Source organism: Haemaphysalis longicornis, unplaced genomic scaffold, assembly GCF_048455015.1.
Source record: "Haemaphysalis longicornis isolate Haplotype H1 unplaced genomic scaffold, Haemaphysalis longicornis Haplotype H1 scaffold_81, whole genome shotgun sequence".
Classification (NCBI taxonomy): Eukaryota; Metazoa; Arthropoda; class Arachnida; order Ixodida; family Ixodidae; genus Haemaphysalis; species Haemaphysalis longicornis.
Window position 1 is genome coordinate 1,193,879 of NW_027526449.1, and position 14,658 is coordinate 1,208,536.

Below are 14,658 nucleotides of genomic sequence, written 5' to 3' on the forward strand. Positions count from 1 at the left end.
TCTTTAAACCACCACGTTTACTTCCACCGGGGAGTAAAAACATAGTTATTCTGCACACGTCTGGCGTAAGCGGTGATGCTCCGAAGGTGCCACAGCCTTCGAATATTATTGGTTGTTTTCCGCGTTTGCTTAAATTTTTAATCTTGGAAGCTGCCACATGGGTATTTTTTGGCCTTCAATTTCCTTTAAAAAATTGTGAAGGGCCGTGCCTGCGCATCCTCTCATGTCAAGATGACAAGATTGACGCATCTATTCTTCCAAGAATAAACCCCATTCTGGATGCTCTGAGCATTGAGCGGACGCAGCGCTGTACTGCGCGAAAAAGCGCATTCGAGGAATATGATTGGATTAGGTTCCTTCAGTAGCTGCGTTCTTCTGGTAACCTTGGTAGCACCAACGTACACCGAGGGATGTGAGTATTAGAACCAGGTCTTTAGTAGCTTGCTATGGTGACAGTTGCTTGGCGGGAGCTCCATATTATTAAGGGTTTCGGAGAGCCCCATTGTTGCTTTCTGCGATAAGAGAGATGTGACCTTCACTGTGTATAGCTTTAACCTTCCGCTTGAAAGCTTTGCGGTATGTTATTCGTTATCCGTGTTTAGAGATCGCCGTACAAAGTCAAAGATTCGATAAAAAGAGAAAATGTAATAACTTTATGCAGTATTTATGGCCGTCATAGAGTAGTGAATACAAGTGAACACGGCATAACTGGCAGAGTCCATGTGCAGGTGTCGGTTAGAGCGTATAATGGGCAAGTGGCGTAGCTAATACTAATAAATTTGTACCGAAGTACCATGAAAAAGTGCCGCTTTCTTTGCTATTACCATTGCATTTTGTATTTACAAAGGACACTCACATGCAGTAAAACTCTCTTCCCCGAGCGGTTTTAGAGTAGGGGGGATGACTCATTATGAAACGCGTCCTCGAACAGCACATCTTTACCCCTCTCTCCTGTGCCATAAATCACCAATCGCTGAAGAGTGAAGTTTGGCCCTATCGTCTTGATAAGGAGCAATGACAGTGAAGTAATAGATAAAATCGCTTCAAAACTCCCTACTGCACGTTCGGTAAAAGCGTTTGACTTCTGTAGAGCGACCTGGTTCTGCAAAAACACCCCTCTGTGAATATTATATTATTTATAGTTCCGTACATTAAGGTTTCGTGAATCCACAATTAAAAACTCATTTCCAGTGTTCGAGTCATAGGAATGAGATCATTTAAATTTTTCCAGCGGTTTTAGTGGAAGATTTGGGTTCTAAATGTGTTTAATGAAGGGGGCATTTTAAATTATAATAATGGTGTTCCCCAAGAAGTACCTCATTAAAACATCAACCCACAGCCGAGGCCAAGCTTTGGGCAAGTGTTATTATCTGGAATTGTGGGAGATCCTTATTTTTGCATAAGTGCAGTTCCCTTGGGAACTGGAGCCAGAGCATTATATAGGCATCAGGTTCACGCGACGGTGTCTCGTGGAAAGAGAACGTGGCCACAAAAGAAGGGCGGAACATTAGTATAGTAGGATTTCATTGTCCGGCAGAAAGAGGGGTACATTAAGGATGTACATGGCTTCTAAAAGGGCGTCACTACCAGGAGGCACCTCGTGGAAGAAACGAGCTGCACGCCTCAGAATTCACACTTGAAAGAATCGGAATGATCACCGGACTCACATGTAAAGTTTAATGTTTACGTTCTGCTCGAGCGTATAAGAACAACCGCTGGTTGGCCGCACATTCATTTAGACAGCTGGAACGGTCCTGCAGCCGAAGCAGGCCTGATGAATGCTTCTGAAGCATGATCTACACACGAATTCCACATGCGTAACAAGTCTTGTCCGCAATAAATTCATTTCAATTCTGTTGAATTTTTGTTTCCCGATAAAACTAGGTGTTTCCTGGGTAAAAGCTGCATGTCCAACACATCAGGCTGTAGCTGCCGAGTTTGTGCAGGGAAAACCAACCCTGCAGATGTACTGACGCGAGGGCTCCCCTTAGATGCACTCGCTACCTACGTGAACTGGCGGCAGGGAGCAGCTTGGCTAAACAAGATGACTTTCAGGATTTTATTGCAAATCAGAGAATTTGTTGGAAGTTGATAGTTGAAGCGGCCCCATGGTGGGGAGGCTGGTGGGAACGGTTAATCGGAACCGTGAAAACAGCACTCCGCAAAGTCTTAGGACGAAGCTGCCTGTGCTCGGGAGGACTTTCAACTATTCTGACTGAGACTGGAGCGGTACTTAACTCACCACCGCTCTCATACAATGAGAATGACGCAAATGATCCTGTAGCCATCACGCCGGGAAACGTCTTAGTTCGTCAGCAACTAACTATGTTACCTGGAGTAATAAACGAAGTCAAACGAGATGAGTGGGCACGATGGAAATGACGGCCGCCGGGGATTTCAACATCAACAAAAAATTATGAAGGATTTTTGGAAGCGATGGAAACATGAATATTTGTTGCGACTACCATCAGCGCATCGGTCACTCACGCATCATTCGGGAAATTTAAATGTCAGCGACGTTCTACTAGTGGACATTCCTAAGACGCCCAAGTTATTCTGGTCCGGGTTCATGAAGTGTACCCAGGCTCTGACGGATTGATTCGAACCTGTTCAGTGCGATTTCCAGGAGGAAAGGTCTAGGAGCAAGACCAGTACAGAAGCTACGTCTTCTAGAACTGGATTCCGCCACACTTGAGGCCCCTGAGGATGTTGGAAACTAGCAGGCGGCGAATAAGAGGAAGAGACCGTGCGCTCGTGAATCCGCAGGTCGCGCCTAGAGGAGCGTGCAATGCCATTATTGTCTTTGTAACTCAGTCATCGCCATTAAAGCATTCCATCAGGGGCCCCACGGCTGCGTTTCCTGGTAGCTAGCATATGCATTTTTACGGAGCCCAAAAAAACACTACAAGGCTCTGCGACGAGCATAATCACCGAATACAAGTTTACACATGTACATCGACAATTAACAATGATAGAATAATAAAAAAGAAATGGTCAGAACAATACATTTCAAAAAACGTACAGAAAAGCAGACAACAAGATGAGAATTCCATTTCCTGAAGGTCATTCAAAACATGTTTGCGAAGATATGGATACCGCAGGTCTTAAATTATGGAAAAAGAAGTAATCAAAAGGGTGTTACACCAAATATCTATGACCTATTGTAGAACTTTTTGTGTGAACATTTGACTATGTTTGGTGTTTTTTTCAAATCATTAAAAGTTATGAGCGAACATTTTTAGTTTACAATTTGTACGGAAATAAAGTTATTTCGTGGGCATCAAGGAGCAGTGTGTTTACATTTACACTCCGGAGGAAAGGTAGGGAAGGGAAAGTATGGAAGGCCCGTCGTGGTGGCTCAGTGGCTAAGGCGTTGCGCTGCTGAGCACGAGGTCGCGGGTTCGATTCCCGGCCGCGGCGGTCGCTTTTCTGATGGAGGCGAAAAGCAAAAACGCCCGTGTGTACGAGATTTCGGCGCACGATAAAGATCCCCAGGTGGTCAAAATTAATCCGGAGCCCTCCACTACGGCGCGCCTCATCGCCTGCGTTGCGTCGGCGCGTTAAACCCTACAATCAATCAAAGTATGGAAGGGATGGGTAGGCAGGCGGAGTAATCATACGGATGATAATTTGGAAAAGCGAGGGGACAAAAAAGGGGGTTGGGGGCGATGAGTTTAAAACAGAAAAAAGGGAGAGATGGGAGGGAGGAAGCAAATCTATAGGTTAGCTGAAAGTAGGGCAAGTACACGTAATAGAACAGGCAAGTCGGTTGCTGACAACCGACGCCCGATTAAAAGGGAAAGCCACTCATCATAATCATCATCATCATTGAGTCAGGTTATTTTCTTATTTTTCGTAGCTGCTTCAATTTGTGTAAAAGTAAATAAGCAATATATCGATAATTAACATTTAACGTTACTTATTATCATCTAAACGCTCGCGGGTTTAGGTTATTTTTTCTGATTTTTCGGACTTCTGTTCACGAGATTACTCACTCGGCGAGCTGGCCCCGGTAAAGTGTGTTTCAGGACTACACTCAGCTTAAAATGCATTTCTTGTAAAGTGTCACTCGCGTTTGTCGTTTAGCCGCTCCCGAATGACATTTTAGCTGAGTGCACTCCGTGCAAGTGCACTTAAATAGGCACGTTTGACAGGAGTATAACATTCTTCGCTTCATTTCCCGTTGAGCCGACCTAAATTAGTTTTCAGTTGACTAGTATGGCGCCACGTTTCGTCTCCGTATCTCATCCCCGGTGGTACACACTGGTTGCAGATTTTTCTTTTGAGTGAAAGAGGTAGCTTACTTTGCATTATTTCGGAGTGCTTGCCGAGTGCTCCCGACCAATACCTATTCTGTGCCGGATTATCTCTCGTTTAGGGTCAGCGCTAATGATCTGTCCGAGGTAGTAGTACTCCTTTAGTTCTTCTAGCGTCTCGTGTCATAAGCTGCAAAAGACGTTTTGGACATGGCTAGTCGTCACCATCTTAGACTTATTTATATTTATTTTTACCCTCACAGCCATGCTTTCTAATTGTAAGCATTGTTGGCAGGTGTTCTGCAGTCTTAGTAATACTATGTCGTCCGCAAACCTCGAATGACTCAGTTATTCTCAGTTTATTTTTAATTTATTGTTTTCCCCGTCAAGCTTTCTAAATACCCTCCTCCAGACGTGGTGTGATTAGTATCGGAGAGGTGGTATCTCCCTGTATTACTCTCTGTCGGATAGAAACTTTATCGCTTTTCTTGTGGAGGGTTATCCTGCCCGAGCATCCCTTATAAATGTCTTCTAGAAGTCTTATGTTGATTTCCTCTATTCCCTGGTCTTTTTGTGCTTCTAAAACGGCTGCGGTGATTGCGGAATCAAACGCTTTCTCGTAATCAATGAATTTTATTTAAAGGGGCTAGTTCACTCTGCGGATTTTCTGTCATATGGTTGACGACATGGATGTAACCTACGGTTGCGTACACTTTCCTAAAGCCAGCCTGCTGCCTGGGTTGTTGGGAATACAAGGTTTCACATATGCGGCTAATTATAATTCAGGTAAACAGCTTATAAAAAACTGAGATTAGGCTGACAGGTCTCATTCTTGAGGTCCTCGGGATTTCCCTTCTTATGAATCAGAATACTGTTGGCGATTTTCTACGCTATGGGCACTTTTGAGTCTTCAAGCATTTCAGAAATACTACAGAAAGCTTTCCAGTACAATATCTCCGGTTACATAATCGCCACCGGTTGCGGTTCCTATTTTTACGCTTTGGAGAGGCTTTTTAACTTCCACTTTAGTTTCTAGTGGGACAATCGAAATTCCTCTCGTAGCCTCAGTTGTTTCCCTGTCTAACGTCGCTGGTATAAAGCCTGGTTTAGAATTGTTCTGCTACCTTTAATGTCCCGTCCAAGTTGTGCGTAATGTTTCACTGCTCATCTTTGAGTGCGCACATCCTGTCTGTGCTAATGGCTAGCTTTCTCTTAGTTCCTTTCACGGTTCGCCCTATTTGCAGCATTTCCTCGATCACTACCACTCTGTATGCGCGGATTTCATATGTTTTACTTGGGTTAGTCAGTTTTGAAATCTTGGCCAATTCAATCCGATCCACCGTACTTTACACTTTCATGCTTTCACGTTTGGCATTTTGTTCGTTCTTGTCCTAGTTTTCCAGTTTGTTCCCTACCTGTCGCTTCTCATACAGCTGCTGCTGATTGACTTATCGCGGCGCGGATGTTAGGTTGTCGTTTATTCTGCCTACGCTGACCTGTTTCTGCTAGTTCAGCAGCGAGAATTAGTTTCGGGAAGTTCTTTTTAAATCCTGTGATCTGTCTCTGAGTGATTTCTTGCGGGGTTTCTTACTTTTTACGAGTTTCCTTCTTTCTCACGTGAGATTCGGCCATAGCTTGCATCTATCCATCCTCACTTTGAACCATACTTACCACCCCTATGTCTTTCACGGTACCCGGGTTGTTAGTTAAAATGAAGTCAATTTTATTTTGGCCTGTGCTATCAGGCCTTTTCCACGCCCATTTCCAATTATTTCGCTTCTAAAAGAACGTGCGCATCAGCCTCGGGTTATTTCTCGCTGCAAAACCCACCAGTGTATCAACTCGACTGCTGCGATTGTCTATTCCGGAGGTTCCAACCGACTATTACGTTAAAGTCACCCATCACGATTATGAACTGGGTTGTGGCCTTCATTGTTGATTCGACGTACTCGCAGAAGCTATCTATAGCTTTTACGGCTTTCGAAGGTATCCAAAATATATCTAATCTTTTGTATAATTGAGAGCGAAGAGAAAATCAGAGGAAGTATGTCAGGGTTGAGAACCAGACTGCGTTTCTAGAGAGCTGGCCTTAAAAGATTTCATTTTTGCGGATATTTACACTAAATTCATAAATTATGTGGTTTCTTGACACGAGGAATTGAAATTTCACAGAGGCAGTCATTGAGACGTTAGGATTGTTGTGCAAGCAAAACATCAGGGTGGTGTTCTTTCTAACAGTATAGCGACTGTTTATTTGTATTTCTGCATGCGGTGAGATACAGAGACGTGTGTTTAGGATCATACTCGATATAGGTTGGTACGTTTGCCACCCCATAGCAACATTTTCTGCTAGCGGTCAGCTATATGTTCTCTTGACTACAAGTAGGACATATAGAACACATTATTACCCTAGACTTGCGTTAAATTCTTACGACAAATACCTCTTTTGTGCTGGAATCAGCCCCTTTTCCGTCTGTGCAGGGAATACTTCGGGGATCTTTGCAGTAGACGACTGCGCGTCTACCACCTTTAGTTCTCGTCTGACCAATGCGCCCGTACGACAATGTCAAGCTTTAGTTTTCCCAAATCCTTACTCCTTTCCTGTTCGTGATGTCACCTCACAGATGCTTACGCTTCCTTATGTTCTTAATGATGTGCTACCCTTCGCTCTAGGGCCGTTTCGACCATAAAATGAAATATTTATTTGTAATTCCTGCGGCGTATTGTTCAGAGAAGTCTGTTTATTTTTTTTTATTTTCATAGAGTGTGACCTACTCCCTATGAGGGATGCTTATTGTTGACATCTCGCATCATAAAATGAGTATTTATGCTTCGTGTGATTTTATTGTTCTTTGTTTTATTGAGTTGTGTTCGATTTGTTTCAGCTGGAATCGTTATTCTTGGTTATGGCAGTAGAGCCCGCAGTCAGCCCACACAAGCCACGCCCGAAGAAGTACTGGCAGGTACGCTGGAAAGTATACGTTTATTCGTGAAGCTTCCGGCATAGACTCTTATTTTTCAGGGCCAATGATTGTGTACTGTTCAGCGTGAGCATAAGGAGCAATTCTCAGTCATTGTATTCAAAGAAGCGGTTGGGTAAAATAACACCAGCCGCTCTGCGTGGTATAACCAGTAAAGAAACTATATAGCAGTACAGAAACTATACAACGTTGCCACAGAATCTCTAAAAGCACACGTATGCGCAAAAACGTGTGTAATACCTGGTGCACTAGAATTTCGCGTTTTGGTACGCTTTCAATAACTGTGCGAGATTCGTTGCACTTTGCTTAAGGTTGACGTTGCAAGAGTGGACTGAATCATAGAGTTTCATGCAATAATAACTAGTGAGGAACCTTGTGCTTCGGTCGGCCGCCGCGAAGGACGGGATGGGTATTTGTGAATTTGGATTGGCATTCTATGGATTTGCGGAAAGTACTTTGGATTAGATAGTGCAGCCAGTTTTGTTTTCGCCGTGATCTTGCATGAAGGCTTTTGCCGAGGCGGGGTGTTAAGCATTCAGAAAAGCGTTTCTTCTTGAACTGAGCGCCGCACGTGCACTGACGTTGCCCTGAGCGGAAAGGTTTTTAATCCGAGTTGCGAATTGGGTGGAAAATAATTGACTGCGCAGCAAGCACTTAAGCGCAGATGACGGCGCAGTATGCGGTAAAGTTGCCTACGAATAAGAAGTTGCGGCACTGCTCATTCGGCAGAGTACTGTATTTTAAAAGCTCATCGAGACTGCGAACTGCTTGGAACAGTCATACTTTCCGTTTGAACGCCGGCCACTGTGGCGTAGACCAGCCAGACCAGTGGCTGATGGGGAAGCTCCTTGATGAATGTCACTCAGGCTAAAGTACGTTCTCCTAAGATAAACGGTTGCTTTCTCTAGTAGCGCAGTATCTTTTCCTAATAATAAACACTGAAAGAGTCTAAATGTTTGCAAAAGTTTTTTCCAGAAGTCTGTACCCCGCTGTGGTTGGCGGCCAATGGCAAACGTACTCCGCAAACCTCCTCGACTCCGCGTCCGCTTTTTACCTCAACACGCCGTTTGATTTCGTTAAACACCAATTTTTAGGAGCTAAATTTTCTGTGCACGCAGTAATTTATAAGTAGGGAACCGCTCAGGAAATACTTTTTTTCATAAAAACACTATACGTGCGCAGACGTAACCACGTTTCAATGGTACGAAATCCGGTTCCACTACTACCTATTGTGCCTATCTAAGCGTAAGCGCAATCTCGGAGTTCGCGTTGCCACCAGCGCCAGATTTGTCTGTACCTATTATTGTATAAAATTTCATGGCCTAAACAGAAACAAGGGAAATAACGTAGATTTATTTTGATGACTCAATAGTTGACAACAGGGTTAAAGTGTTCGCAAAAGATCTTTCTATTTTAGGGTTACACAGAGGTAAAAATTCCAAAGTAAGGCCAGAGAAAAGTGCCTCTTCTTCGTAGAGACCAGCGCTTGTGCAAGCATACATGCGTAATAACGCAGAAAGGTCGAAAATTGCGAGAATAAAATCATCACACAAAACGCCTTTAAGCAGTCGGAAGGATTACGTGAGAAAAGTAAATAGTTAAACAGCTCTACTGGAGTTGCTTTGAGCGTAAAACAAACTGTACGGCACGTGCACGTAAACATTGAATCAATGTATGCAGGGACGTATGCTGAGCCAAGCTTTAAGGCCACAAACCACAGTCATGAGAATCTGGAAGAGTTGTCTTCCTTTACTTTTCAGTAACATGCTGGCATTTTTGGGTAACTACAGCACAATGACTTCTGCGGTTGGAGGCCAGAGCCACTGCCGTTTGTCAAGTCAGTGTATACTAATATGTGCGAACTGGCGATTAACCCAAGCCACCCTCTCAAATTCTCTAAGATTTCTCTTCGATGGCAGCACCTCCAGCTTGGATCAATTTGTCCGCGATCGCTGTTCACAATTTCGTGCATCTTTTATTTTGCACAAAAAATAAGACACAGGACATGAAAAAAAATCAAGCAGTTGTGTTCACTAGCGAAACAAGTAACGTTTCCAATAGAAGAAAAAACGAAGAAAGATTAGTGAGTTCCAATTTCTGAAACAAAAAGAAGCTTGAAGTGTTAAGTGGGCACCAGGCAAGTACGAGGCGAAAGCTATGATCGTTTGCGCTGTTTTAAAAGCTAAATAGGGTTTTCAGAAGCTTCAAAAAAGAATAGAGCTTTGGTCAAGCACTAGCACCAAAAAAGAGCGAATATGATTGATGTTTGGGGACTGTGTGGTGGCAACATGCTCGAAACAACGCGGCTTAGAGAGAGATGAATAGGCCACCCAACTACTACAGGTGCGCAAAGATGCAACCACCATCCTTGAGCCCCAACCACCGACCCAGTATGTAGACAAACACCTAGCACATTTGTGGGAAGCACACAACAGTCTGGAGGCTCGTTGGCGCAAGCACAAGCACCTGCGAGTACTCAAGAACAAACTAAACAACATTCGTAACGAAATAGACTCATATGTGGCTAGCCTTGCGAGAAATCACTGGCTTGACACGTGGGGTGGGCTTAAGGGTCAGCTGTGCCCCCGGAAGGCCTGGCACATAGGCACATACTAAAGGCACTCCTAAACCCAACCAACACAAAGAAACAAACAGCCAATAACACAACTAAAATGATCACTGATGCGGGCCTACCAAAGAAAGAGTTATGTAGGAACCTAAGGGCAATCTACGTCCCCCCTCCCTCCGCAAGACGAGTCCGCCCCACCCTATAAGGGAATACCCCATGGCACCCTAGATGCACCCATAACCACAAAGGAATTGGAGCAAGCAAGACCAATTAAATCCTGAGACAGCTTAACGATGAAGGTGTAGAGAGTCTGTTGGCCGATATAAACGGCCAATGGCTCAACCACACGCTCCCCCAGCAATGGAAGCACTCGGCCATTAAACTAATCCCCAAGCCGGGGAAGGAACTCTCCTTTTAAAACCTGCGCCCAATCTCATTGATATCATGCATGGGTAAGCTTTTTGGAGCACATACTGCAAGATAGAGTAAAGGGATACCTAGAACAACACCAGCTGTACCCCCCTAATATGCTGGGCTTCCGACCCAACCTTTCAACGCAGGATGCTCTCTTGCAACACCATCATGACCTACATCTACACCCACCAAAGACAGACAACAGCGCACTTCTATCATTGGATTTACAGAGAGCTTTTGACAGGGTTTCCCGCCAAGGAATTCTACAAGCTATCTGTGACTTAAACCTCGGACTCAACTTTTATCAGTACACTTACAACTTCCTATGCGATCGCACGGCCACGATTGGGCTGGGATCGATGCGCTGCGAACCCTTCTTCATGCCGAACAGAGGTACACCACAAGGAGCCGTGCTCTCTCCAATGCTTTTTAACATCACCCTAATCCCCCTGGCGGGAGCCCTCCTCACCATTCCAGCCCTGCGCAGCACGCTGTACGTAGATGATATCGCTCTCTGGGTGACACGGGGATCAGATGGCCACGGTGAACACACTTTAAAAAGAGGCCTGGACACCATGCTAAGACACATACAGCCCCTTGCACTAACCTGCTCTCCTACCAAGTCGCCAATGCTCATCTTCACCCTACCCGGAAAAAAGTTCCCACCTACCCCCCCCCCCCCCCAACCCCCTTTAAATCTCAGAGTCAACGGCGATGACATCTCAGTGGTTGAGAAGCTCAAGATCGTGGGTATCACACTCATACACAATCGCTCACCTATACCAACCCTCCAGCACGTGCGTAAACACGTCGCACAGATCACCCAACTCATACGTAGGGCTTCCACCAGAAACAGAGGGCTGTTGGAACAGGATCGCCTGCGCCTGGTCCACCGCGTTCTCCTTAATAGAATACTCTACCAATTACCATACCTTCTCCTAACCCCTCTACCACACGAAAATTGGATGTCTCGCTGAGGAAAGCGTATCGACATGCCTTGCTCCTCCGCCCACACATCCCGAACGACAGGCTAGACAAGCTAGGTCTCCACAGCACCATTTCAGAGCTAATTGAAACTAACAATACGTCCCAACAAACTCGGCTGGCAGCTTCTCCCTAGGGGCAGTTTGTGCAACACTCCGTGAGAATAAAACCAACCACCACACAGACAAAACCCATCCCGGTCCCACGAGAAATCAGATTACCCTTGCGAATTAAACCTTTCCCATGACATATGCACCCAACGTTTCACTCTGAACGTCGCCCGGCTAGGGGGAAGGCACATGCCCGAATGCACCCCCCAGCCCCACACACACTATACACAGATACCTCTCCCTACCATGGCAGCAAGGCGCATGTAATGTCGGCTGTAGGCACCGCGACGCCCATCGAAGCCACCATTCCAACCGACCACACTACGACGGCGGAGGAGGCAGCTATTGCCCTGCCGATTTCACATCGCCCGACCACAGCCTACGTTCTGTCTGATTCGCAGTCAGCTTTAAGACACTTTCTTCGGGGTGAAATATCCCTGGTCGCACTTACGATCCTCACAACTAACCTCCCCCCCCCCCCACCCCCCGATACCATGACCCTGTTGTGGACCGCGGCCCACACGGGAGTACGCGCGAATGAGACGGTAAACGCACTTGCTCGCGAGCTTTCTCACCGAACCGCCGTTTCTTTTCCGGCTACACACGGTACCCCTCCAGAGAGGCCAAAAGCCCTCCTGACATTAAGGCACATTACCCTCCACTTCCGCCTCCTCCGCCCTGACGTACCCACTCCCTTACCCAAACCTCTCACCGGCAGCCGCTCTCGTGTTGCGACAGCTTCAAACCCGCACCTTTCCTTGCCGCATCATTCTAACGCACACCCATCCTTACCTCATCACCTCCCCTGCCTGTCCTACGGGCGGGGCGCTCGACACGCGCCATCATGGGCTATGTGAGTGTCCCAAGGACCCCTTCCCCCCTCTCTCCCTCCCCCACCTCCGGGAGCAGTGGTTGCACCGCTCGGACGGCGCCAATCAAGAGCTGGTCACGGCGCGAGCCCTGGCGGTCGCGGACGCCCTCTGGGCCTCCCCCACCTTGCTTCCCTGAATCTGAGGATGAAATAAAGTTTGTTCTCTCTCTCTCTCTCTCTTTTAGAGAGAAAACCCTGCTGTAAAACACCGAAGACAAACAGTGCGCCATTTTATGCCCTTATTCAGAACCCCACCATCTTTGATCCTAGCGTGTCGTCTAATTTTTGTATCAGAAGCGAAACTTTAAAACTGAACTGAATATTGCTGCACCTAGTTTGCTCCTTTTATAAATTTCAATCACATCATTGTGTTACATTAAACAAACATGTATAGCTTCCACTAATGTCAATTTTTTACCTTAAACTATTTTATTGCAAGGATAACTTTACGTACATAAGGTCTTATTTAGGCTGTTGTATTTAACGGTTCTTACCGTCTCTTTTTGAGGTTGCTTGAGTAATTTATGCTACTTTGTTTCGGCTTCAGTCCACTTCGCAAACAGTCTGACTATATGTCGCAAAAGTGTGAAAAATTTAAAATGCCAAAATTAGAAATTATTGCTGAGGTAATATTTCTCGCTTCTCTCTCCCGCTATCCCTGGCTGTGCCTGGTGCAATTCAAAAAACGCGGCTCCCAGGCATTATCTCTTACTTTCCTTTTTAGGTATTCTCGAGAAGGCACTCCAATAAATTGACTTTTAATAATCAGTCAGTTCCGCTTAAGTGCTTTATTTTTGTGTTTATAAGTAACTGAATCAAGGCGATGGAATACACCCAAACGTGTGATAACATTGAATTTCAGGTATTTATATTCCTGTTTCGCGTGGTTGGTTTAGAGCTATGCTCGTGAGGGCAGTGAAATAGATTTATCTGTCATTTTTTACCTATTGAGAGATGTGTTGGTGTTTTCGGGTTATCTTTTCGTTTTAGGTATTTAGCCCAAGGTGATGCGTAGTATCCCTTTCATTTTCTCGCCTAAGAACATATTTCGGGCTCTCAAGGAGCTCAATGGGTTACCACATGTTACTCTTTTTTTTTCAAATTCAACATAGTGGTACTTTCTATTTGGTGCCCTGTCAGGTCAGCAAAAGGAATCACAACTGTACGGTCGTGCTGTAAACACCGAAGACAAACAGTGCGCCATTTTATGCCCTTATTCAGAACCCCACCATCTTTGATCCTAGCGTGTCGTCTAATTTTTGTATCAGAAGCGAAACTTTAAAACTGAACTGAATATTGCTGCACCTAGTTTGCTCCTTTTATAAATTTCAATCACATCATTGTGTTACATTAAACAAACATGTATAGCTTCCACTAATGTCAATTTTTTACCTTAAACTATTTTATTGCAAGGATAACTTTACGTACATAAGGTCTTATTTAGGCTGTTGTATTTAACGGTTCTTACCGTCTCTTTTTGAGGTTGCTTGAGTAATTTATGCTACTTTGTTTCGGCTTCAGTCCACTTCGCAAACAGTCTGACTATATGTCGCAAAAGTGTGAAAAATTTAAAATGCCAAAATTAGAAATTATTGCTGAGGTAATATTTCTCGCTTCTCTCTCCCGCTATCCCTGGCTGTGCCTGGTGCAATTCAAAAAACGCGGCTCCCAGGCATTATCTCTTACTTTCCTTTTTAGGTATTCTCGAGAAGGCACTCCAATAAATTGACTTTTAATAATCAGTCAGTTCCGCTTAAGTGCTTTATTTTTGTGTTTATAAGTAACTGAATCAAGGCGATGGAATACACCCAAACGTGTGATAACATTGAATTTCAGGTATTTATATTCCTGTTTCGCGTGGTTGGTTTAGAGCTATGCTCGTGAGGGCAGTGAAATAGATTTATCTGTCATTTTTTACCTATTGAGAGATGTGTTGGTGTTTTCGGGTTATCTTTTCGTTTTAGGTATTTAGCCCAAGGTGATGCGTAGTATCCCTTTCATTTTCTCGCCTAAGAACATATTTCGGGCTCTCAAGGAGCTCAATGGGTTACCACATGTTACTCTTTTTTTTTCAAATTCAACATAGTGGTACTTTCTATTTGGTGCCCTGTCAGGTCAGCAAAAGGAATCACAACTGTACGGTCGTGCTGTAAACTAGTCAGCCATTTCCCCTGCGCAAAAACTACACCTCGATTGTGCCTCGGTTGGGCGCTTTACAACAAAAACTTCCGTCGATTCTAGTTCTTCCCTACCTACTAAAACTTCGTTGACTCGTCTCCTCTATTTAACTGACCTTTTGTACACGCGCAATTGTGGAACACACATATGCAGCCTACAAATCCTGTGAAGCGAAGTTAGCGAAGCGCTGTAACGCCACTAAGGTATCGCATATATGCTAGTGTGGAGTTTTCGTTTTACTTCCTCGACTTTATTAAACACAATGCAGTCTACAAACCAACGAAATAAAGGCACG

General features: G+C 44.8%; 1 protein-coding gene across 1 annotated transcript in view; it reads left to right on the forward strand.

Annotated features, from left to right (window-relative positions):
• Nucleotides 1-279: 279 nt before the first annotated feature.
• Nucleotides 280-14,658, forward strand: part of LOC144150945 (uncharacterized) — a gene marked incomplete at its 3' end in the record, with an annotated part of 32,815 nt that continues 18,436 nt past the window's right edge. The window contains exons 1-2 of the mRNA XM_077682252.1: nucleotides 280-412; nucleotides 7,142-7,219. Of these exons, the coding sequence (XP_077538378.1) occupies nucleotides 340-412; nucleotides 7,142-7,219 (151 nt within the window). The remainder of the gene's footprint in view (nucleotides 413-7,141; nucleotides 7,220-14,658) is intronic.